The sequence below is a fragment of the Rattus norvegicus genome, chromosome 9 (assembly GCF_021556685.1).
Source record: "Rattus norvegicus strain SHRSP/BbbUtx chromosome 9, alternate assembly SHRSP_T2T, whole genome shotgun sequence".
Classification (NCBI taxonomy): Eukaryota; Metazoa; Chordata; class Mammalia; order Rodentia; family Muridae; genus Rattus; species Rattus norvegicus.
The window spans coordinates 19,578,410-19,603,376 of record NC_141542.1 but is presented as its reverse complement, the minus strand read 5'-3'; the positions used below and the strand labels follow the sequence as shown (position 1 = coordinate 19,603,376).

Here is a 24,967-nt window from a genome sequence, read left to right as displayed (position 1 = left end):
TATTGTGATTATTCTCTCCCCCCACATCGTCTCATCCCCTCCCCTATGACTTAAACTTATACAGTCTTCTAAATTTAGGCTTTCCAAATTTAGGATTTCTCTTTTATTTATTATACATTCCTTTACTTTTCCATCTACATTTTATGATATCTTAATAAGAAACCCATTCTGTCATTAGCACTCTCTGTGCTTGATAGGAGACATTCACATTCTTCAGTAGCTTGTCATCAGTGCAGGAAATGACATCAAGCTCTCTCTCTGTCTCTCTCTCTCTCTGTCTCTCTCTGTCTCTGTCTCTCTCTGGCGCTGGCTCTCTGTCTCTGTCTCCCTCTCCATCTTTCTCTGTCTCTCTGTCTCTCTGTCTCTTCTGTCTCTCTGTCTCTCTGTCTCTCTCTCCATCCCCTCCCCAATTGTTTTGTTTTCTAATACAAGGTCACACACTTTAGTCTAGCCTTGAACTCAAGGCAATCCACCTACCTCAGCCTTGTGAGTGTTGGGATTGCAGGTATACACCATCTTGCCCAGTGAATTTTGTGACTCTCATACATCCCTTTACTATTTCTGAGTTATTTTTAATAGTGCTGTGACCCTTTTCTAGCTTCTAGATGTAGATACATTAACTGATTAGAAGGTTTTATTTTTAAAGATTTATTTATTTATGTACATGAGCACTCTGTTTGCGAGTGTGCCTGCATCTCAGAAGAGAGCTTCAGACAGAGGAGGGCATTGGATCCCACTACAGATAGTTGTGGGTCACCATGTGGTTGCTGGGAATTGAAATTGGGAGCAATGGAGAAGCAGCGCTCTTAACCACCAAGCCATCTCTCCAGCCTGATAAAAAAGATTTTAAATTTCATTCTTTTTGTGTTTGTTTGCATCTTTCTTCTTGAGAACACTGTGATGGAATGTCCAAATGGTAATTAGTGGCGGTTGGTAGAAGGAGCCATATGTGTGATGCCACCATATGTGTGAGGGGCTGGCAACAAGGTGCAGACCCAAGACCATGGCCCTGAGCACTGAGGCTCGCCTGCTGGATGTGGGCTCTCAGCCCCATCAAGATGCCTTCAGGTGAGGACAGCAGGTGGTGGCTTGTGCCCTGCTGAGCCAGCCTAGGAGAGTGGCAACCACAATCGCCCTGACCAATTCTCCAGCCTGGGGCACCTGGAAGCTCCAGCTGTGATGCCCGCGGGTTTTTCGTGGTGGACCTGGAGGCCTGAAGAAGCCGCCCTCGCATCCACAGAGCCTTGAGAGGGGACTGACGCGCCTGGTTGGATCCCTGATTTCAGCACCCTGCGCTTCTGGGTGTCGTGCCTCCCGGTGTTGCCTGCACCTTGCAGTGGGCACACGTGTCCTTCCCACCCCGCCCTTCGACCTCGCCCCAGCCGGGCCTCAGGGCACGCGGAGTTCGTGGGTGAGCGCAGGGCCTGAGGGGGCGGGGCGCTAGCGTTATATTTGGCGCCCGCAGCAGCGCGTGTGCCTGGACAGGTTTTCCCTCCGCAGGCGCCGGCAGCCAGGGCGCCTCCGCCCAAGCTGACTCCTCTCTCTCCCTCTCCGACCCCGGCAGGCCCCAGAGGTGATTCTGCCTGCACGATGTCCTCCTTCCTGGAGGCGAGCTCTTCGCAGGCGCCACATCGCCAGCAAAAAGAGAAAGAAAAAAAGAAAAGAAAAAGCAGAAGAAGCGGCCAGGGAAGGGGGCCTTAGCGGCGTTGGGCATCATCTCGGCCACGGGAGGGCGCCCTATGACAGCGGCGGGGTTTCCAACAGAGACTACAGCCTCGCAGTGTCCAAGGAAGAAGCCCAGGCCAGCCCTGCCAGGGGACCTTGAGGCATGGAGCTCGTGGGGACCCCTAGCCCAACCTCCGGTCTGGTCCCCAGGAACAGCAAGCAGCAAGTAGCAAGCAGGGCGGGCTGCAGCCCCAGAGCAGCAGAATCAAGGTAGGTAGGAGACCCGCGTCCCTCTTTGGACTGGTTCTGCCCCCCCCCCCACCTGGTCCCCCTGTTCTGGGAAAGCAGTGGCAGAAGGAGGCAATGCAAAGTGAGCCCATTGGGTAGGGGGAGGGAGGGTTCAGGGATGTATGGAGAGCTGAAGCAGGGATTGGAAAGCCTATGGCATTGGGAAAGAGTGTAGAGGTGCTCTGGAGTGTGCATGAGAGCTGTGCTCTGACATCCCCAGAGCAACTTGGGGCTGTCACCTCTCTCCAGATTGACTTAGAATTAAATGACCTGTACCTGCCAGGGCAGGACAGGCTTTTCAGAGGCAGCTTATCCTGGTGGCACACTCCCTGTAATGTTTCTATTGTATGTTAAAGGATGGGGATCATGGGAATATATTTTCTTGAAACCTCAGGCAATTTATGCAGATTACAGTTCTGCCTAATTTAATTCTTTCCTGCCTGCTATGAGCAGGCCCCCAGATCAGCAAGTTCCTTTGGAATGGTTTTGCTTGTTTTTGTTTATTGTCCATGGTGCTGATTAGAAAGCCATGAATTGTTTTGTGAATTTTAAATTTCAAGAGGTGGCACCCAGAGTTTATGGTGGTTTCCTTCACACATTGCAGTGTAGTTGCAGCATAAAAACGTACTTCTTGTGACAAGAAGTGGAAAAAGAAAGTTGATGAGCTAAGAAAAGTAGAGCCTTGAGCCAGATCAACCATTTGGCTTCCTCAAATATGGAGCAAGCATGGATTGTGGCTTTTTCAGAATCGAGGGGGTTTTTAGGATTGGGCAGTGAATGCTGTCTGGGGCTAACCCGTCCCTTTTGTGGCTGACAACCCTTAGGAGAAGGTCAGAATGTGCCAACAGCACAGAGTGGGCACTGGTGGTGTTTGAACTCAGCAGTGCTCAGGAACTGTGAAAGTTTCTCTGTTATCACCCTGGAGCCATCTAGTGAAATAGACCACTGTGATGCTGTGTAAGAGGCTGTTGTGAGGGCTGGAGAGATGGCTCAGTGGGTAAGAGCACCAAGTGTTCTTCCAGAGGTCCTGAATTCAAATGCCAGCAACCACATGGTGGCTCACAACCGTCTGTAAGGAGTACTGATGCCCTCTTCTGGTGTGTCTGAAGACAGATGCATTGTCTCACATATAAATAAATAAATCTAACAAAAGATTGTCATCTACTGCAGTTTCTATGTGGACAGGGCACAGTTAAAGGGATTAAAGATCAAGTACATTGTCTGTCTTTAAAGATCAAGTGTATCTCCTAACTTTTAAACCAAGAAATGTAGTGTCTTTTTTGCTGCTTGTGTAGCTTTTCGTGATGTATCTTTTCTCCTATTACGTCGTTTGTTTCCATGATAGTTGTTTTCAAGTATATATGATTATCGCTCCTATTTGCAGAGCTATTCAATATTTTCATTGGTTAAACATTTGTGGTGAATTTACATTGTGATATCAGTAAAATGCTATGTGAAAATTTTAGAGAATATACCGGTTTGGGTAATTTTAATAACCTTTGCCCTCAAGTGGTGGCCTGTTTTCACATTGAAAAGACTGGAATTCATTACCATCCATAGCAGGATTGATAGGGAAGCACAATGGACAGCAACAGTGTTGTTCCCTTTGACAGTTGTGGGAGCCAAGAAAGAAGTGTGACTTGCTTTTTGTGATTTACCAAATCAAGACTCAGTATCATTACTATAGAAGCCCATGGAAAAAATGATGAAGTTTTCAGAAATCACCAGTTGAAGAAATGGTGGTTTTGCTTATATTGAATTCTGAGTTTCAAAGTTATGTTTCATTTTTCTTTATTCCTTAATGAGTCTTTTTATTAAGTTTTTTATTCACCATTACACACTTAGATGCACAGTGCTAGGATCGTAGTAGGTGCTCATTAAATCACTGATCATTGGGGAGGAGGAATGATAAGAAAGTATGTATTTTCTGTAAGTTCTGTTAGTTTTGGGAACAGGTGGTTTTAGGTTTACCATCATACTTTGGTATCTTGTCCCACATAAGACAACTTGACAGAACCCCCTTTCTGGCCATTATGTTCAACTTATTTTTCTCTTAATCATTCTTGAAAATCATGGAAGTAGTGTGGAAAATTGATTGTACCTGCAGTATAGCAAAAAAGCCCAGTCTAGATAGGAAGCAGTTATGTTTCTCCATGAGCTGATGTCTTAAAACATCTAGATTTTAGGAATTTGGTGTTGTGTTTTCTAAACATACATCTTACAGCATTCAGATAACATCGTGATAGAATAAAGGAATCTTTTGATTTAGCACCAAATTCCCTAAAGCAATGACTACTGCACAGCTCTCTTGGCCATATGAATAGCCGAAATTATATTTCACTCTTTTAAAGAAAGTAATGAAAGCACTGAAGGTTAAAGCAGAGCCCATGGGAAAAGTTTGCTGTGGTGTTTCTCTTTGGTTTCTTGTGCTCTTTCTAGGGAATGACTTTAAGAAGTCAGGGCGACCGGTCAGGTGGTCAGTGTGGTCAGGCAGTCATGAGCAGATGGTTAAGCGATGTGCTAGGGCCCCATAGGCCAGTGAGCCCAGCTGAGAAGCAGAGTCTGGCCAGTGAGCCTAGCTGAAGAGCAGAGGCTAGCCAGTGAGCCTAGCTGAAGAGCAGAGGCTAGCCAGTGAGCCTAGCTGAAGAGGAGAGGCCAGCCAGTGAGCCTAGCTGAAGAGCAGAGGCTAGCCAGTGAGCCTAGCTGAAGAGCAGAGGCTAGCCAGTGAGTCTGACTGAAGAGCAGAGGCTAGCCAGTGAGCCTGACTGAAGAGCAGATGCTAGCCAGTGAGCCCAGCTGAAAAGCAGAGTCTAGGCAGTGAGCCAGGCTGAAGAGCACAGGCTAGCCAGTGAGTCTGACTGAAGAGCAGAGGCTAGCCAGTGAGCCAGGCTGAAGAGCAGAGGCTAACCAGTGAGCCTGACTGAAGAGCAGAGCTAGTCAGTGAGCCTAACTGAAGAGCAGAGGCTAGCCAGTGAGCCTGACTGAAGAGCAGAGGCTAGCCAGTGAGCCTGACTGAAGAGCAGAGGCTAGCCAGGGAACCTGACTGAAGAGCACATGGTAGACAGTGAGCCTGACTGAAGAGCAGAGGCTAGCCAGTGAGCCTGACTGAAGAGCACAGGCTAGCCAGTGAGCCAGGCTGAAGAGCACAGGCTAGCCAGTGAGCCTGACTAAAGAGCAGAGGCTAGCCAGTGAGCCAGGCTGAAGAGCAGAGGCTAGCCAGTGAGCCTGACTGAAGAGCACAGGCTAGCCAGTGAGCCAGGCTGAAGACTGAAGAGCAGTGATTTTAACCTTTATTTATAAGTTCTTCCGTTTTCCTAAAATTTCTACAAAGGTTTGCCTCCATAAAGGTTGACTTATAAGGTTCTCCTTGCTCTCTTCTTATCTCCTTTCCTCTTGCTCTTATGACACAATAATTTCCTTACTCTCAATGCCTTACTCTCAACGCTAGGCCTTTACTTCTAAGTTCTTCTTGAGTTCTGTTCTCTTCAGTTCAGTTCTGTCTAAAAAGCTTTCTCTCTCTTTGTCCTCAATATTTGTATATCTTTCTGAACACAGCATCACATGGTGAAAAGTTCACCACAAGTTTGCACAGGAATTCAAATCATAAGTTGGATAATGAGTTTATGACAGAGAATGTTTACATTCATATCCATCAAGAGTAATCATCAGGATAAACCGTCACCATCTGTCACTGGCTCTGCATGTTCATGGAGAGTTAAAAGCTGTAATTTTTATGAGAAAAGAATAAGTGAAATTGCCTATAGGCAAATCCAGTCAATTATTAACGTAAAGTCCTTGCACCTATAGTAAATCATTAGTTCTCTATTTATGAACTTTGGTTAATTGGTTTGTACCCTCTTAGGATGGGCTCTAACTTGTAGATGCCTGCTTGGTATTGCAGAAGCAATTCACTCATAACACTTTAAGAATGGCAGAGTTCTCAATGCAATTTTGATTACCAGAGAAAACATAATAGCTGTCCCATTATAAAGGAGCTTAAAATTACTAATCTAATTTTAGGAATTCTTATAGAACCATCATAAGAATTAAGAAATCATCTATTTGTCTGTACATCATCACGCCAAGACAATACATCTTCGTTGCTCTGTGGTGATCTGCTCAAAAGAGTGGGGTAAAGAGCATGACAAATACAGAGGCAGATACTTGCAGCCAACCATTCAGCTGAGAGCAGGGTCCCCAATGGAGGAGTAAGAGAAAGGATTGAGGGAGCTGAAGGGGTTTACAGCCCCATAAGAACAACACTAAGAAACACCCAGAGCTCCCAGGACTTAAAGCACCATCCAAAGAGTACACATGGACAGACCCATGGCTACAGCTGCATATGTAGAAGAGGATGGCCTTCTTGGGCACAAATGGGAGGAGAAGCCCTTGGTCTTGTCAAGGCTTGATGCCCCAGTGTAGGGGAAACCAGAACAGGGAGGCAGATAGGCCTGGGTGTTTGGGTGGGTGTGGTAACACCCTCACAGTAGAAGGGGGAGGGGGTTTTATAAGGGGTTTTGTGGAAACCAGGAAAACGGATAACATTTGAAATATAACAAAAGCCTCTCTGGGGAAGGGACAGCGGATAAGCTGCTCTGAGCCCCTACTTCCCTGCTGCCTCCCTTTGATCGAGACTGTGGTACATGGTGTCAGCCTGGGACTCTCCATGGGCTGCTGCTGGCACTGGTCCTGGCGTTCATGGCCAAGAGCATGATGAGCAAGGAGCACATGGTTTGTCCTGATTCAGAGCAGGGCGAATGGCCACCAGAGAATAAGCACAGCTTCCTGTATGATCCTGAGGTCTTCCTGGGCAAGGAGGACTCCAAGACCTTTGATAGCTAATCCTGAACGAGAGCAGGAGAGGCTGGGGAAAATTGTTGATCCAATCGACAGTGATGAAGGCAGCCTTGTTACTACTGAGGACCTGAAAGTTTGGATCAAACAGGTACAGAAAAGATACATCAACTAAAATGTGGCTAAACTCTGGAAGGATTATGATAGGGACATAGATGAAAAATCTCCTGGGAAGAATACAAGCAGGCTACCTATGGCTACTACCTGGGAAACCTTGCTGAATTCTAAGATAGCTCTGATCATCACAAGTTTAAAAAGTTGCCTCCACGAGATGAGAGGAGTTTTAAGGCCTTGACGGTCACCTGACAGCTACTCAGGACTGGTTCATTGCTTTTGTGCACTAAGAGGATTTAGAACATATGAAGGAGTTTGTAGTTCTGGAAACACTGGAGAATATCAACAAGAACAGGGATGGTTTTGTGGACCAGGATGAGTACATTGTGGACATCTTTTCTCACGAGGACAATTGCCCTGAGACAGACTGGGTTTTGTCTGGGGAGCAGTTCAATGATTTCCCAGATCTGAACAAGGATGGGAAACTGGATTAGGATGAGATTCACCATTGGATCCTCCCTCAGGACTATGACCATGCACAGGCTGAGGCCCAGCATCTGGTGTATGAGTCAGATAAGAACAAGGATGAGATGCTGACCAAGGAGGAGATTGTAGACAACTGGACCATGTTTGTGGGAAGCCATGCCACCAATTACAGGGAAGATCTTACCAAAAATCATGATGATCTTTGAAAGAAACTCATCCTCATGTGGCCAACAGTCACATGCTTTCTACGGATATTCTGGTTGATTGCTATATTTGTCAAGTATATAGCAGTTGTGTCCCTAAACAATAAGAAACCTTTCTAAAGCTCAAAAAAATCATACATTGCACCACGAACAATAATAGTAGTAGATTTAAACACGCCACTTTCATCAATGGACAGATCAGGGAAACAGAAATTAAACAGAGACACAGAAAGACTAACAGGTTATGAAACAAATGGATTTAACATATATTTATAGAACCCACCACGCTAAAACCAAAGGATATACCTTCTTATTAGCATCTCATGGTACCTTCTCCAAAATTGACCATATAATCGGTCACAAAACAAGCCTCAACAGGTACAGGAAGATAGAAATAATCCCATGCATCCTATCAAAAAACCACGGACTAAGGCTGCTGATCAATAACAACAAATAGGACAGAAAGCCCACATATACATGGAAGTAGAAGTCAATGACAACTTGGTCATTGGAGACATAAGAAAGAAATTAAAGACTTCTTAGAATTTAATGAAAATTAAGATACAACATACCCAAACTTATGGGACACAATAAAAGAAGCGCTAAGAGGAAAACGCCTAGCTCTGTATGCCTGCAAAAAGAAACAAGAGAGAGCAAATATCAGCAGCTTGACAGCACACCTAAAAGCTCTAGAAAAAATTAAATAAGCCCTAGATGTGTAGAAGGCAGGAAATAATCAAATTCAGGGCTGAAATCAAACAAGAAGAAACAAAACCGAGCATCAAAAGAATCAGCAAACCCACGAGCTGGTTCTTTGAGAAAATCAACAAGATACATAAACGCTTAGCCATATTAACCAGAGGTCACAGAGAGTATATCCAAATTAATAAAATCAGAAATAAAAGGGAGACATAACAACAAAATCTGAAGAAATTAAAAAGATCATCAGATCCTACTACAAAAACATATATTCAACAAAACTGGAAAATGTGGAGGAAATGGACAATTTTCTATATAGATACCAGGTACCACAGTTAAATCAGGAACAAATAAACCATCGAAACAACCCCATACTCATAAAGAGATAGAAACTGTTATTAAACATCTCCCATCCAAAAAGAGCCCAGGACCAGATGGATTTAGTGCAGAATTCTATCAGACCTTCATAGAAAACTTCATACCAATACTGTCCAAATTATTCCGCAAAATAGAAACAGACAGAGCACTACCAAACTCCTTCTATGAAGCCACAATTACTCTTATACCTAAACCACACAAAGATACAACAAAGATAGAGAAATTCAGACCTATTTTATTTATGAATATTGATCAAAATGCTCAATAAAATTCTTGCAAACTGAATCCAAGAACACATCCAAACAATCATCCATCATGGTCAAGTAGGCCTCATGGCAAGGATGCAGGCATGGTTTAATATACGGAAGTCCATCAACGAAATTCATCATATAAACAAAGTCAAAACCACATGATCATTTCATTAGATGCTGAGAAATCATTTGACAAAATTCATTACCCTTTCATTAATAAAGTCCTGGAAAGATCAGGAATTGAAGGCCTGAATCTAAATATAGGAAAATGCAAAATACATCAAACCTGTACCTAACATCAAACTAAACTTAGAGTATTGAAGGAATCCCACTAAAATCAGGGACTAGACAAGGCTGCCCACTCTTTCCCTACTTAAGTACAATATGGTACTTAACGTCCTAGCCATAGCAATCAAACAATGAAAGTAGGTCAAAGGGGAAAAATTAGAAGGGATGAAGTCAAAACACTAATATTTGAAGATGATATGATAGTCTACTTAAACAACACCAAAATTCTACCAGAGAACTACTTAACCTGATTAACAACTTCAGCAAACTGTCCGAGTTTCAAATTAACCCAAACAATTCAGTAGTCTTCCTCTACTCAAAGGGTAAACAGGCTGAGAAAGATATTAGGGAAATGACACCATTCACAATAGTCCCAAATAATATAAAATAACTTGCTGTTACTTGAACCAAGCAAGTAAAAAATATGTATGACAAGAACTTCAAATCTCTGAAGAAGTTGAAGAGGTCTCAGAAGATTGAAAGATCTCCCATGCTCATAGATTGGCAGGATGAAAATGGTAAAAAATGACCATTTTGCTAAAGGCAATCTACAGATTCAATGCCATCACCAATAACATTCCTACTCAATTCTTTATAAAGGTAGAAAGTGCAATTTGCTGTCATTTGGTAGAACATAAAACCCAGGATAGCAAAACTATACTCAACAATAAAAGAACTTCTGGGGGAATCACCATCTCTGACCTCAAGCAGTATTACAGAGCAATAGTTTGTATGGTATTGGCATACAGACAGGCAGATCAGTGGAACATAATTGAAGACACAGAAAAGAACCCACACACCTATGGTCATTTGATCTTTGTCAAAGGAGGTAAAACATCCAATGGAAGAAAGATAGTATTTTTAACAAATGGTGCTGATTCAACTGGAGGTCAACATGTAGAAGAATGCAAGTTGACCCATTCTTATTACCCTGTACAAAGCTTAAGTCCAAGTGGATCAAGGGCCTCCACATCAAACCAGATACACTAAAATTAATAGAAAAAAAGTAGGGAAGAGTCTTGAAGACATGAGCACTAAGGAAAATTTCCTGAACAAAATACAAGTGGCTTATGCTTTAAGATTGAGAATCGACAAATGGGACCTCATAAAACTGAAAAGCTTCTGTAAGGCAAAGGACAGTGTCATTAGGACAAAACGGCAACCCACAGATAGGGAAAAAATCTTTACCAGTCCTGCATCTGATGGAGGGCTTATATCCAAAGTATACACAAAACAGAAGAAGTTAGAGTACAGAGAGCCAAACACCCCTGTTAATAAATGGGGTTTGGAGCTAAAGAAAACATTCTCAGCTGAGGAATATAGAATAGCTGAAAAGCACCTAAAGAAATGCTCAATATCCTTAGTCATCAGGGAAATGCAAATCAAAGCAACCCTAAGAATCCGCCTCACACCAGTCAGGATGTCTAAGATCAAAAACTCAGGTGACAACAGATGCTGGCGAGGATGTGGAGAAAGAGGAACACTCGTCCATTGTTGCTGGGATTGCAAACTGGTACAAGAACTCTGGAAATCAGTCTGAACGTTCCTGGAAATTTGGACATTGCACTACCTGAGCACACAGCTATACCAGTCCTGGGCATATACTCAAAAGATGCTCCAACATACAATAACACATATGATCCACTATGTTCATAGCAGCCTTATTCATAATAGCCAGAAGCTGGAATGAACCCAGATGCCCTTCAGCAGAGGAATTTATTCGAAAAATGTGGTACATCTGCACAATGGAGTACCACTCAGCTATCAAAAACAATGATTACGTTCAATTCATAGGCAAATGGAAAGAACTAGAAAATATCATCCACAGTGAGGTAATCCAATCACAGAAAAACACACTTGGTATGGTGTTGGGAGCGATGGCCTTGAAGCCCTCCATTATTTATGTTATTATTATGGTTAGCATTAAGTATGACTGGGTTCATGGAAAATCCCCAGCCAGATGCGGAAGACTAATACAAATGTGGTGGTCAAGATGAATAATCATATGATAACGTCTGACATTAATATACCCAATGTCATGACCTGTAACCTTTCTGAAAAACCAACATCCTGCTGACTAATAGATATGACAAACCTGTGACCTTTCTGACAACCTGTCAACATCAGCCGATTCCCTGACCACAGGAATATTGTGTCCTTGGCGTGGGTAAATGTTTCTTACTTCTCTCCTCTCTCTGTTATCCATTTTATGGTACAAATTCAGCCTTGGGGAAAAATAAAATTGTCGCCTTGATCAGACTCTTGTCTTGGAGTCCTTCATCACATCTCTTGTCCCTCATTCTCTTCCAGGTACTCAGCACCCCTCATTGACAATATGCACTCATTGATAAGTGGATATTGACCAAAACCTCAAATTACCCAAGATGCAATCTACAGATCTCAGGAAACTCAAGAAGAAGGATGACCAAAGTGCAGATGCTCCCACTCCTTCTTAAAATGGGGAACAAAAATATCCATAGGAGGGGATATGGAGGCCAAATCTAAAGCAGAGAGCAAAGGAACAGCCATTCAGAGCCTGCCCCACATGTGGCCCATATATATACAGCCACCAAAACTAGGTAAGATTGATGAAGCTAAATGTGCTTACTGAAAGGGACCAAATTTGCATCTCCCCTGAAAGACACATCCAGAGCATGTCAAATAAAGAGGTCATTGCTAGCAGTAAACTAATGAACTGAGAACAGGACGCCCTTTATTGGAATTAGAAGAAGGATTCAAAGAGCTGAAGGGCTTGCAACCCCATAAGAACAGCAATGCCAACCAAATAAACCACTAGCAAAAGACTATACGTGGACTGACCCAGGGGTCCAACTGCTTATGTAGGAGAGAATAGCCTTGTTGGGGCACCTGTGGAAGGGGAAGCCCTTTTTCTTAACAAGGTTGGACCCTGGGTGCAGGGAAATGTCCGGGAAGGGGTTTCTAAGTGGCGTGGATTGGGGGACCATACATATGGGAGAGGGCACGGCAGGGGGGCTTATGGAACAAAAGCTGGGAAAGGGAATAACATTTGAATAAAACATATATCTATTTAAAAAACTGAAATTTAAAAAAATGATACTAATACCAAAAAATAATCAAAAAATGTGAATAAGAAAGATATTTTAGGTTTTGGAAAAAGATGAATGCCAGGTATTTGAAAAACTGTATGACCATGGTAAACACTTTAATATACTTGAGAAATTTTTTACATGTTAATGAACTGCATCTTTTTTTTAAATAGTGAATGGAAATACAGTCCCTTCCTGGCTGTGAGGCTGGGGATCCAGATGTAGTGGAATTCATTATTTGTTGGTCCTGAACCTTTGAGTCTGCTTCTAACTCAGCTTATGCCAAGGAAACTAGGCCAGGGTGATATCTAAGCCATTGACCAAACTATCTGGACTAACAATCACAGGTGAAATTCCACCTTGTAAATGGGAGGAGAGGAATAAAAGATACCTTTAAGGATTTAAAAAAGATGAAATGTACCCAAAAAAATCCAATAAAAAAGTTTAAAATAAAAATAACTTAGGAAATACAAAATACTGGGGTGCCATTCCACAATCGTGATGTGTTTCTTCTGTGATAGCTTACAGGTTAATTTACTTCTCCATGACTGTTTTCTTATTTCAAAGTAAGTAATGGCATCCTCTGTGGAGTGATGGTGTGAACAAAAGCTTTGCCGAACTTGAATAATCGATCCCTCCTGAGCATGTGCTTAACATTCTAAGCACAGGGAAATTTCCTGAGGGGATTAAAAAACAAAATCCAAACATAAAACAGGAACAACAACGATGTAAAAACATTCTGCACTCTGGGTATGAAGGCATGTTGCAACTTTAATCAGCTTTGTAGGTATTTCTAATAAACACACAAGAAACAAAAATCCTATCACAGTCCTAGCAGTTGCATCCAACAAAGAGAGAGCTGTGAGGTAGTGCGTGCTGCTTCTTTCCCCAGATACCCCTGGGCCTCAGGCCTGCACCCAGTGAGCTGGACCAAGAGCAGCCAGGTTGAAATTCCTGCTGCCATGGCAGGATTCTGCAGGAACATTTCCCTTTGACAACAAGGAACCTGTGTGGAGGAGACCTCTTGGTGAGTCCTCAAGGACTCTTAAGTGTCTTATTCTACAGGGAGACCCTGCCAGGTCTTTGGCAAGGCCAGCCAGTTGTTTTGGGAAGTCTCTGGTCCTGTGGCAGAGGGTGAGGAATGACAGAAAGAATGGCAGCTCCACTGAGAGCAAAGGATAACCCTTCTAGGCCTATGACCTCCTAATTAATTTATCTTCTCACCTGACGCCTATTCACATTTTCTTACTATCATACAACTGTGATCTTGATGAGCAGCTGGTCTCTTGTTTTCTTAATCAGTTCTTTGTTGTCACAGACGTTTTTAACTTACTCCAGCCCCTGAGACTTACTCATACCTTCTGTATGCAGTAGGACCCTTGGTGGGCCTGTCATCTCAAAATTAGAAGGTTCGGTAATCCAAAAGATTGGACTCCAGTTTACCTCAGGCTAGGAAAGAAGTCAGCCACCATTAGTAAAAGAGCAAGGGAAAAATTACATAGGAAAAAGAAGTGGCTTAATCAGTAGAAAAGATCCTCAACTTCTAAGGCCCGCACATCTGCACCCCTCTCTTCTGAGCTTTGCATAGTGATGTATAACTCCAGATGGTAGTAAAAGGCAGAGTTCTTCCCAGAAAGGTCAAACATGATTTTCACTCTTACATCTGTGAGGTTGGGTGGCATTATAGCACACATTCAGGTGGAATTATAACACCTAGGATAAGAAGACAGAATCCACATATCACAATGCCAAATGGACACCCTCCTGAACTTATGGACCCATTGACAAAACCATTGCCTCTATGTACCATCTAGATGAAGTACCAAGTTCACAGACAGTTCTTCACCAACTTCCCAAACCAGCGAACTGGAGCATGAAGAAAGCCAAGTCCAAGGCATTCAAAACCAGCATCCTCACGAATGCCACCAGGAAAGGCTTTGGTAAAAGAAGGGAGGTACTGAGACAGTTGGCCCTCATACACTCAGAGAAGACTGTGCCAGGAGAATTGGGGAAGGATTGTGGGAGAGTAATCAGGTATCAGTAGTCAAGAAAAAAAAATATAAATAGAAATAAAATAAAGGTCTTTAACAAAATGGGACATAATGTATTGCTGAACTAACTCTACTCTGTTTACACTTGCACATGCTTTAACATCTACACTCATTTACATATACTATGTATACAGCAAAGATTAATGTAGAAGAGAACAGGCAGATCAAAGATCCATTGTTCCCTCACATCTATGTGGCTCTGCTTCCCTTTATCAGGACTATGGAGGCCTCTGCTCATCCAGGTCTCAGGGCTCAACCAAAATGCAGTCCCCTATGATCTCTGGCCAAGTGCTCTTCTGTTCCCAGTAGAACTCTGCCTCAGGCTGCAGAGGCACTGAAGGGTTCACCTTCAAGGTACAACCACTCTTTCAGTCTTTCCAGGCTCTCTGTTACTCAACTGGAGGCTTCAGCAGAGGCCTTTCATCTCAATAACAGAAGTTTACCTGATCCAAAACATAGGGAAGCCATCCTACACTCCTGATTGGTTGGTTACCTGAGACCAAACAACATAGCTCTCTTCTGTATGCCTGTTTTCCTGATTTGAAAGTAAATGTTGTGTGCATCTGTGGTGTTGGTGGTAAGAAAAAATCCTTAACATGAATAACAGGACCATGCAGAGCATGGCTTTACATTCTATGTACAAATTGAATATCTAGATGGAATTACCAAAGAAAACAATAAGAATCCTAACAACAATTACAGAAATAATGAAATGAAATAAAACAAAAACAAAAGCAAAAACAACAATACTTTGTAGGTGCTGGAATTTAAGGCACGTATTAATTTTGACCAGCTTTGTAGGTATTTCCAAATAAAAGCAAACAAACAAACAAACAAACAGCCTTATTAAAAGTGCTGCAGGTGCAGGAGAGAGAGGTGGGAGATGTCCTGTGCTGCTGCCCCCATGCTGTGATTCTGCAGCAACAACTTCCTTGGGAATAGGAACCTGTATGCAGTGGGATCCCTTGCTGGGCCTGTCATCTCAAAAAGAGGGGCTTCCCTAATCCCAAACCTTGGAATCCAGTTGACTTCAGGCCAGGAATGAAGTCAACCATCATTAGTGAAAGAGCAAGGGAAAAATTACATAGGAAAAAATATGTGCCTTAATCAGAAAAGATCCTAAACTTCTAAGGCCTCCACAATCTCCACCCCTCTCTTCTGAGCTGTGCATAGTGATGTTGTATAACTCCAGATGGTAGTAAAAGGCAGAGTTCTTCCCAGAAAACTCATACATGATTTTCACCCTGACATCTGTGAGGTGAGGTGGCATCATATCACAGAGTCAGCACACCCAGGATAAGGACACAGAAGCCACAGATGACAATGCCGAATGGACTCCCTCCTGAACTTATGGACCCATTAAAATTGAGGTTTAGCCTAACCTTAGGCCATTCCACTCCCTGCCCATCCGCCTGAGTTTTATGTTTGCTCTGAGTAAAAGATCAGCGTGTAGCCCCAAATATCCTCAGGATTGGACTTGGAAATTCAGGAAGAACGATATTGGAGAAGGGATGGCTATGTGGTTACAATGTGGTAACACAAGGTCCAGGTTGACGTTTGCTCACTGATGTCCGATTTCACTGTCTTGTTATATTTGAGAAAGGGAGGATGTCCAAATTAATATATAAAAGGTACAGAAATTTATTATTTTATATATGCCCTGTAGTTGATCCCTATGTTTCAAGAAAAAAGGAGTTTTTATTCTAAAAAAATAAGATAATAGACCATTGATTTTGTGAAATACATGGATATGTAAATAAAAACAATGTCAACTGTCAAGGACTGCACAGTAAGCAAATATTTCCAGGTTTTATACACTCAGAGGTCTAGAAGAAACATATTGGCCTCCATAAAAAGGAAAACCTTAGGAATCGAAATGTGTGTCACATGCATTGTCTCGAGTAGTAGATTTACTTTTAAGAAAAAACTCCCTCTTCCTTGGTCCCTAGAGATTTGGGTGCTAAGAAAAATCTGTTCTCTCATTCAGGTTGTAAGCAGCCCTCCCCAGCAAAAGCACTGATGAGTTCTAATGATGCACAGAGAAACATCTAGCTTAGCAATAGAGGTTGCCAAATGCTATTCCCAGTGATGTATGAGAGACTGGAGGAAAGGGTCCGCACAGAAATTGATCAATTTTTGGAGAGCTAGTTAGCAGGTAGGTCATAGAACTTCCCAGTGGCATCATCAGTAAGCCCTTCACTGGACAATCTATTGTATCTAAGAGATCCCTAGAATCTTCTGTGATGTCACCAGTGTTGTGGTGACACCAACTGCCTTTGGGTTATTCCTTCAGTTCCCTTTGGGTTCACAAACAGGCATGTTTCACCAGCCGCTCAGGCTATTTCAGAAGGAAAGTGTTGATCAAGGAGAGACCACACCAAGGCTGAAGGAAGATGACCTCCTCTCATCTTCCTTGGAAGGAAGGAAATCATTCTGGGGAAGGCTTGGTGAGTCCTGGGCAGAGTTGGGGAACATCCTCAAGGAGGTATGTTTGAGATGTGCCTTCTAAGATTAGGCCTTACAAGCAGGAGCCTTGGGATTTCTCAAAGGCAAACCAAGAGTCAGGAGTTCCTGATCTTTAATTTGAGAGAAAGCCAGAAAGTGGTAAGCCTTCAGTTTCTTTTCTGGAAGCTTTTTAATTGTGAGTGTCAATGAATGGCAGGAGGAGGCACAGTGAGATTAAAAATGTGACCATCCATGGTTGGGAGTTGAAGCATTTCTTCCTCTAGATTACTGTAGTTTACATAAGTCTCTGATGGTGAGAACAAGGAAGGATGCACCCCGAGAAATGAATTGAGTTCTCAGACACTTTGGGCTGGAACACAGATGATTAGAGCTTGATGGAGCTAAGCATTATGAACTCCAGGATTAATTGCACCACATCTGATATGAGATAATATTATCCCAGATGTTTATGTCTCAGTCAGGTTATACTATTCAGGGTGAGGGGTCCTGTAATAGTGAATGTGGCACGTGTATGGCATTAGAGGTTGGGAAGAGGGACATAGCTTAAGAATCCACCTTTAAGAAAGCTTTTCTGCTCTTTAAGGGATTCACCCAGTCTCTACCATTTCCCCTTCCTCACCTCCTTTTCGGATTCAGAATGATCTTTTCTGCCCATGGGCCACCAAATATGCAAATTCACTTGGGTTTATCTATTTACAGGTTTTGGTAGGAAGGCATCATCCCAAAATGTCATCACTAAGCAAGAGGAGTGTTTAAAGGAACTGGAGGAACTTAAATTTGAAATCCAGAAGTGTCAATTCGAGAGGGATGAATTTTATCAAATCCTGGACCTTTATATCTATGATAATTGGGACCACAGGTAGTCATTATGGCCAGTAACCTGTTCACTGTCTTGTGCTTTCTCTCTGCTAACCCAAGATTTCCTCTTAGCACAAGAGAGGTTTACCTCTCATCCTGGATTTTAAGGAGATTTGGAAGGCATTTGCTTGTGAGACAAGCTAGGTCCTGTGTGTTTAGGGTCAACCTCTTTTGTACTTGACCCTGAGCTCCTTGGATTAGCATTGGTTCTGTCAGCAGCTGGAAGGACCTGGTCACACTTGCTGCCTCTAAGTGAGGGGATGAAATGCCTGCACGTCATCCCTCTTTTCCTCTAATTTTTTTCATTATACACTGATTCTATGGCACCTCCATGCATGTAGTTGGGATTCTGCTTGTGTTTGTATATTGATTGGTATGTAAGTATGTGAAAGTGTTTGTGGGTATTAAGCTCTCGGTCAGGGAGTCTGAGGAGTTTCATGGGATCTTAGGATATGTCTGATGGACAGTTTGCAGGTCATGATAGTGGGGATGCCCACATGGATCAACTGAGCACTTTGCATCTTCTGTTTACTTAGGTGGTAGATAGGACCCTCCTGAGGGAAGGAGGGGTTACAAATCCTCTACCCTGTCAAAGTAGTTATTCCCTCTGAGAATTCATGGAACAATAGGAACAAGGTTTGAGAATCCCTGTTTTCAAAACAAAAGAAATATCATGACAACTATCTGTTAGACCCAAGCCACTGCAGTACAGTTGGTCTTGGGGGAACCATATCTCCACAGTCTTAGAAAATGTCCATATTTCAAAATAACTCTTTGCTGATTTGCGTAGAAATATTTCCTTGAAAGAATTGTTGGAGTCTCACTGTTGTGTTTTTGCTCTGGTCTTTGTGTTTGCCACATTCTTCCCTCCCCCCACATTTCTTAAATTTCAATTTTTTATTGGGTTTTTTTAATTTACAATTCACTTAATTTTGAAATCATGAGTTCAGATGGTTATTTTTTTCTTGGGCCATGCCCCACAACAGGCTGGATGTCGAATTGCCAATACTTCAATCCGAACATGAGATGAGAATGATGGCTATGCAAATGATGACCAGTTCAATAAGTGAGGCCATGGAGAGGTACAAGGAGCTCATACAAGTGAACAGTTCCTACCGGTGAGTCGCTGACAGAGATGAGAACCCAGCACTAGGCAGGGAATGCTCCTGTCCTGTATGACATTGAACCAAAGTCAGGGCACTGGTTCTGTAGTGTCTGACTTTTAACAAGAAGCCTGCCTCCTGGCAAGGGTCTTATGTTTGTAGCTCTTGGACTCAGTTGTCCTACATGTGAAGGCTATAGAAGACCCTCCAATTGTTATTTTCCCCATTAAGGATCCTCTAGATAGAAAGTTTTGTACCATGATGGGAATATCAATCAACTCTGAATCTCTAGGACTCTGACAGAAGATTTAAAGATCTGTGATCCATGAGAAACACATGGAAAGATTGTATAGCTATTGGGACTTCAATTACCCCTCAGAGGGGATTTCCCCACTACGTGAAGATGGTTTTAGCATATCATGGACATATAAGCACCCATATGGACCATTTCTTCTTCCTGGATTTATATAAACCGTCTTAGTGTCAGGATTATCAGAAGTACTTTGATTCATGTTGAATGTGGATTCTGGATTTGACCTCCTCTAATTGGTGCTAACTTGGATAGTGTGGCTCTGTTCTGGGGATGTCTGGGGATGAGGGATTCCTTGAAGGGATGATTTGACTTGCAAGAGTGACAGGCAAATAGAAGCTGGCTGGGTTTACCATTTTTTGTTTGTGGTTCAGCATCAGGCACTCCCAGCTTCTGCGTGAACAAACTCAATTGAAGAACAATATACAGATTTTGCTGAATGAGAACAGAGAACTGCTGGTGGAGCAGACTGAACGGCCAGCATCCTGTGTGGAGGCAAAGAGGCTCTGTGAAGAGGCCGGAATGAACATCTGTGTCCCCAGTGCAAAGGAACAGCAGGTAGGATTAGGCCTCCAGGTCAGGTTGTCCTCAGGTCTTTCCATAAACATAGACAAACCAATGTAACTGTCTATTGACTGATCCATGTCCTGACCTAGGTCTCATCCAAGTGTTCATTCATGTGATGGTTTACAAGGCTTTCTGTGGAGATAGCCCCTCTTCAGGAAACTGCATGTTTGGAAAGCGAATGCTCCTGCTCTTTGAGAATCTGCAGTTTATTAAGGGAGATGGGTTGATCACATATCACAGCACTACATGCCATGTGTGTGGAGGGTGCTATGTGGGAGCCCCTCTTTAGACTAGAACAGGGCTTTGAGGGATGAAGCAAAAGCCTGGAGCTCATTTTCATTACAGGGATCTTGTGAGACTCCAGGAAGTAAGTAGTTTTCGAGGAGGAGAGCCTGGTGGAAATGCCAAAGAAATGGTTCTCATTGTCATTTGTGGTGGCTTTTGTTCTTCCTCCCCTCATGTCCCTGTATATGAAAATGGTGACTTCATGCTTCATAGATCTTGGGTAACTACAGAGCCTGAGGAGCAGCATGTCAGTCCTGTCTTATTTGAGTGCTCCTGGAGAGTTCGTATGTGGGCCTTACAATCTGAAGCTGGATAGAAGAACAAGGATGTGGAAAAGGTTTCTCAAAGGCTGAGGGTTGGCATGAGAGATTTGAGACTTCAAGAACAAAGTTATCCGTATATACCCCCAATTCTCACCAAGAAAGGTGCATTGCTGTGCTGATCTGCATCTTAGGGAGCCTGCGGGGAGGCCAGTTCATGACATGCAGTTTTGTCCAGTCATTATCCAACTTCGTCCTTTAAGCCTAGGTCTCTCAACAAACATGAAGCTTCCTTTTTTTGTGCTGTCCAGCAGTCTTTGCATCACCGGTCCAGTTCCAGGTGGAGCCCTGTCTCTTATTTGTCTCAACACATTCTTAAACCATTCAACTATTTTCAAAATAAGGATTAGATTTCTTCACTTTACCTGAACAGAGGTATCCCCCGGGAAGATTCTGGATTGTCTTATTGGCTTCACCATGATCTTGCATGGAATCCTAGAGTGCATCCCTCTGCTGACATTGCTTTGCTGACTATATCATGGGCATGGCATTCTTTAAGGATAGATTCCCTCTCAATACTGTACACAGTGCTGCATTTCAGAAAAGTCAGGGTATGTTATTTCTTTAGCCTCCTTCTGACTGACATTGAGGTTGTTTTAACATCACATGAACTCTAATGTGATGAAAAGTTCCTGGTAAATGACCATGAGTCCCTGTCTTCTCTGATGGTTCCAAGGTCTTCTATGAAGGAAACAGGGTAGTTTTAGTGAGGGGCCTATGATGAGTCAACATAGAGCTTGATGGAGTCTTTTCCTAGAATCTCTCTCTTGGGAATTTGATGTTGTATTGTTTAGGCTATCTGTGCAGAACATGTAACTTACTTGTAAAACCAACAAGTATCTGCATAGAAAGGTTTCCTGAAGTGGAAATGAGTACAGGCCAGGGCAGCACAGCCTGCTTGAGTCTAAGAGACTTGTACACAGCATAGCTCCCACTAATTCCTCACTCAACAGGAAATGTGCTGCACAAGATCAAAGTTTTCATTTGTGCGTGCAAGTGAGTATCTGTGTATTTCTGTGTGTTTGTGTGTGTTTGTGTTTGCAGTAGTGAATGTGTTTCCCTCTATTTCCAAGTTTCATGAGAAAAGTACTCTAAGAGTTCACTTTACATCCATGAAACATGAAATACAGCTGCCCAGTCATTTGGCATCTCCATCCAGCTCTGTACAGCAAAAGGACACTTAAGGTATTAATTTATTCTGTTTTCAAAAATACCGTAACAGAATTATCTCGTGAAGTCTGGGGGAGGAGTGGGAAATATGTTCAAGTGAGTCGTGTTTCACAGTGGTAACAAATGGTACAGGCCTGGAGCTTGCAGGTCCCTTTTAGTTATGGTGTAAAAGAAGGACAATAAAGTCCTGTAGAAATGCAGCCCCCCCCCCCCAAAAAAAAGAAATGCAGCCCCCCAAAAAGAGGACACAAAAACACCTGTAAAGTTAGATTTTCAAGTGATTAGGGGCAAAACTACTGGTCTGCATTGAAATCCTTTGGAGCACATCAAAGGAAAGGAGTACAGGGAGGTAAGGGGGGCTTCTCTCTAAAATCCATGAGTTTATGCGGCTTCTCTGTTCTTTGTGAATGGTGAAAGCCCACTGGAAGGGTGTGTCACTCACTGTGTCTCCTCCAAGGTTGCTTTCCACATGGCCTGCTACCATTTCTCTCCAGCTACCTTGGCACACTACAGCTTCCGCTGGGAGTTTGGCTTGGATTTTATTCATTGAGAATTTGAGTTGCTTGGAGTTGTATTGTCATCCAGCAAAAGCCCCATAGCTATGCTGTGGTGCAAGAACAGGGCAGTGTCAGGAGCCCCTTTGGTGCACAGATAATCTAAAGCGCTCCCCTCTGTTATCTGTGTAGCATTCTGCAAGTGCTGTCAATCAACATCATTTTCTCTCCCTTAATTTCAGCCTCAATGGAGTTAGGAGAAATGATGAATTTCAGATGGTTCTGGGAGTTTAAGAACAGGTAGCCCTATGAGAAGCCATGTTCAGAAAGTGGAACAGGTTTAGTTAACCCAGTGATTCCACAACAAGGAGTAGGTGTTGCCATTGCAACTAGGGCACATCAGTGTTGTAGTGGTCCCAGAGTAGCCCTGAAGGAGAATCTATCCAGAGGTCCATCAGCCAAGGAGTAAAAGTGTACCATAGGGTGGAGCCCTTCCATAGATTCTGATTCAGTCTGAGAAAATCCATGCAAGCTTTTACGTACTTACTCAAAATATCTGTGGCACAATCACATTACGGGGAGAAAAATTGTTGATTTGGATCCTGGTTATGGAGATTTCCTATGATTCTAGCTTTGGGCATGAAGTCACTCAGGCTATGGTAAAGACAGCTCAGATTAGAAGAAGCTGCACACTTTTTGGAAAGTCTGAAACAGTGAACAAGAACAAGTCTAGTCTACCACCAACATATGATCCTTTGCTGGGGAACAAGACTGATCTACACAGCCCTGGGAACTTGCAAAGCAAGATTGGTAATAGGGAAAGAACCCTGAGTCTATGTCAGTTTATGAGAGGACAGCACATCACTGACTGAGCTGTCTATAGGCTCTATTCACTATGTACATATCCCACTCAACATTTGTTTTATGCCTCCAGCGTATACTGGGGAGTCTTTACATTAAGCATTAATGTTCAGGTAGGAACACAGGCTGGAAGAAGCCATTTGAATATCCTTTCCCTAAATAAGTACCCGTTTTGGGTGAATGACCACCTACATGGATTTCAGCCTCAGGCAGCTAAAGAGCTACTCAGAGTATAGTTCTGGTACAGTTCATGTGAATTTTGCCCATGAAACAATATATATGATCCTCTGGATTTCTTGCTATGTTCTACTCCTTTCTTCCTGTGATCTCTCCGGAAAGATCTGAGGACATTTTCTCTTCTGTCCTCTCACAAATTGCCTTACACTAGCCATAGACTTACAGGGGTGCTGTTCTGTTTCTACATCACAATCACCTTTAATGTCCGTGTGTACGCTGGGAAGATTTGCATGGAGCACATTCTCAGTGATTACAGGATCCATGCAATTCCCATGGATTTGATGTGAGATGGCTTCTCTGTGCATTTGCAGGTACAGTGCTTAAAATGGAACCTAGGCAGGTTCCTTCACTGCAAACATAATCAGAACTTTCACCTCAATTCTAGGCATCTTCTCCAGAAGGCATCCACATGGTAATGTAGGTTGCTCATCCCTCTCTTGAACTCAGATTCAGACATAGGTACAATGTTATTATTCAACATAATATATCTGGACCAGTGGAAAAATACGCTCATTTTTCTCTAAATTCCAATACAGTGTATAGTCCACAGTTCAAATTCTAGCAGTTTTAAAAGCTGAGATACAAATCCAAGAGCAGGTACTCTATGACACTTGGGGATGCAGGGACTGACCTCAGCTGACAGGTCATGCTGGATTGTCCAACTGAATAGAGCTGATGTAAGAGGGAGAGTTGAAAGACTGAACCCCCAGTGAACTAGACTGTGGGGGGGAGGGCAGCAATGGGGGGAGGGTTGGGAGGGGAACACCAATAAGTGAGGGGAGGGGGGAGGGGGATGTTTGCCCGGAAACCGGGAAAGGGAATAACACTCGAAAATTATACAAGAAATACTCAAGTTAATAAAAAAAAAAAAAGAGGGAGAGCTGAATTGACAACCACTCACTAAACCTTTATTCCTTTGCTCTGCTAGGTCTGAAATTCTCCAGGAGAAACTCGAACAAGACACAAACCAGGGCAAGATCTCCCTTGGAGAGAAGTGCTACAGGAGGAGAACTAAGTGTGCACAGCAAATACACCACTATTGCATCTCATCTGTAATGTCCATAGCAATTGTGGACTGCATTTTCCTCCTTTAGTTTTATTTCTTTGGATTGAATAGGCCGTACTTTCACCTCCCCACCCTCCAGCAAGTGTAAACTTTTGGAGGGACTCAGAGAAGTGCTGATGTACATCAATCAAGAGCTGCTGGTCATCCAGAAAGACTGTGCACGTGTAAATGTGTACTTGTCCTGGTGGGTCATCCAGAAGAGTTTCATGGAGATCAGTTCACAACATTGGAAAGACTTTGAGATAAAGTCTGTAATATCATTTCTACTCAGTATTGGATGGCTTTGTCCTTAATACCCCCACTCCAACAAAACAGACCTACTTCCACTCCTCTTGGAAAGATTATTACCACCAGTAACTGCTTGTCTACTGTGTCTCCAAGGAAAGACACAGGCTATAAATCTATTCTGCAGAAGGAGCAGCAAAAAATGCTTAGCGCAGCTCCTCTATTTAAGTGTGGCTGAGTTTTGATTATTTTGGTTATTTGGTTTTCCTCCTATTCATTTGAAGTTTTGTTATTTATGTGTTGTTGTTTTGTTCATTTGCTTTTCTATTTTGATAAGGATATAGACTGTATATATTGACAACCTGCATCTGGTTACTATCATGTAAATTGGATGTATCCTGGTGAAAAAAAGAGTAATCTCAAACTCTTCACTCTTAAGAACCTTCTTTATTGATCATTAGTGTCAACATCTGAAGTCCCACAGCTATCAGGGAGGGATGGATCTGTGCATTCTCATGGGGACTGGGCATCAAAATCACTTCCCAGTCAGACTGAGATTCAAAGGCAATTATACAGTCACTGTTCACTGTGTTCCAAACTCTGTGAATTTCAACTTCATATTGCATATATTACCCACTGTGTATGCTTACTGTCAAATATATAGTTACCTCTAAATTATACTCTGTGGATGAGAGTGTTGAACAAATTAATGGGATAAAT

The 24,967-nt window shown here is 42.8% G+C and overlaps 1 protein-coding gene across 5 annotated transcripts; it reads left to right on the top strand.

Moving 5' to 3' along the window:
* The first annotated feature begins 1,475 nt into the window (after positions 1-1,475).
* LOC134478920 (uncharacterized) lies at positions 1,476-24,671 on the top strand. 5 transcript variants are annotated; one of them, XM_087564534.1, is made up of 7 exons: positions 1,763-1,935; positions 11,477-11,745; positions 16,601-16,732; positions 17,451-17,610; positions 18,596-18,727; positions 19,397-19,580; positions 23,885-24,288. In XM_087564534.1, exons 2-7 carry the CDS (start codon positions 11,655-11,657, stop codon positions 23,888-23,890), a joined length of 705 nt encoding a protein of 234 aa, XP_087420660.1. In that variant the 5' UTR covers positions 1,763-1,935; positions 11,477-11,654; the 3' UTR covers positions 23,891-24,288.
* The last annotated feature ends 296 nt before the right edge of the window (positions 24,672-24,967 follow it).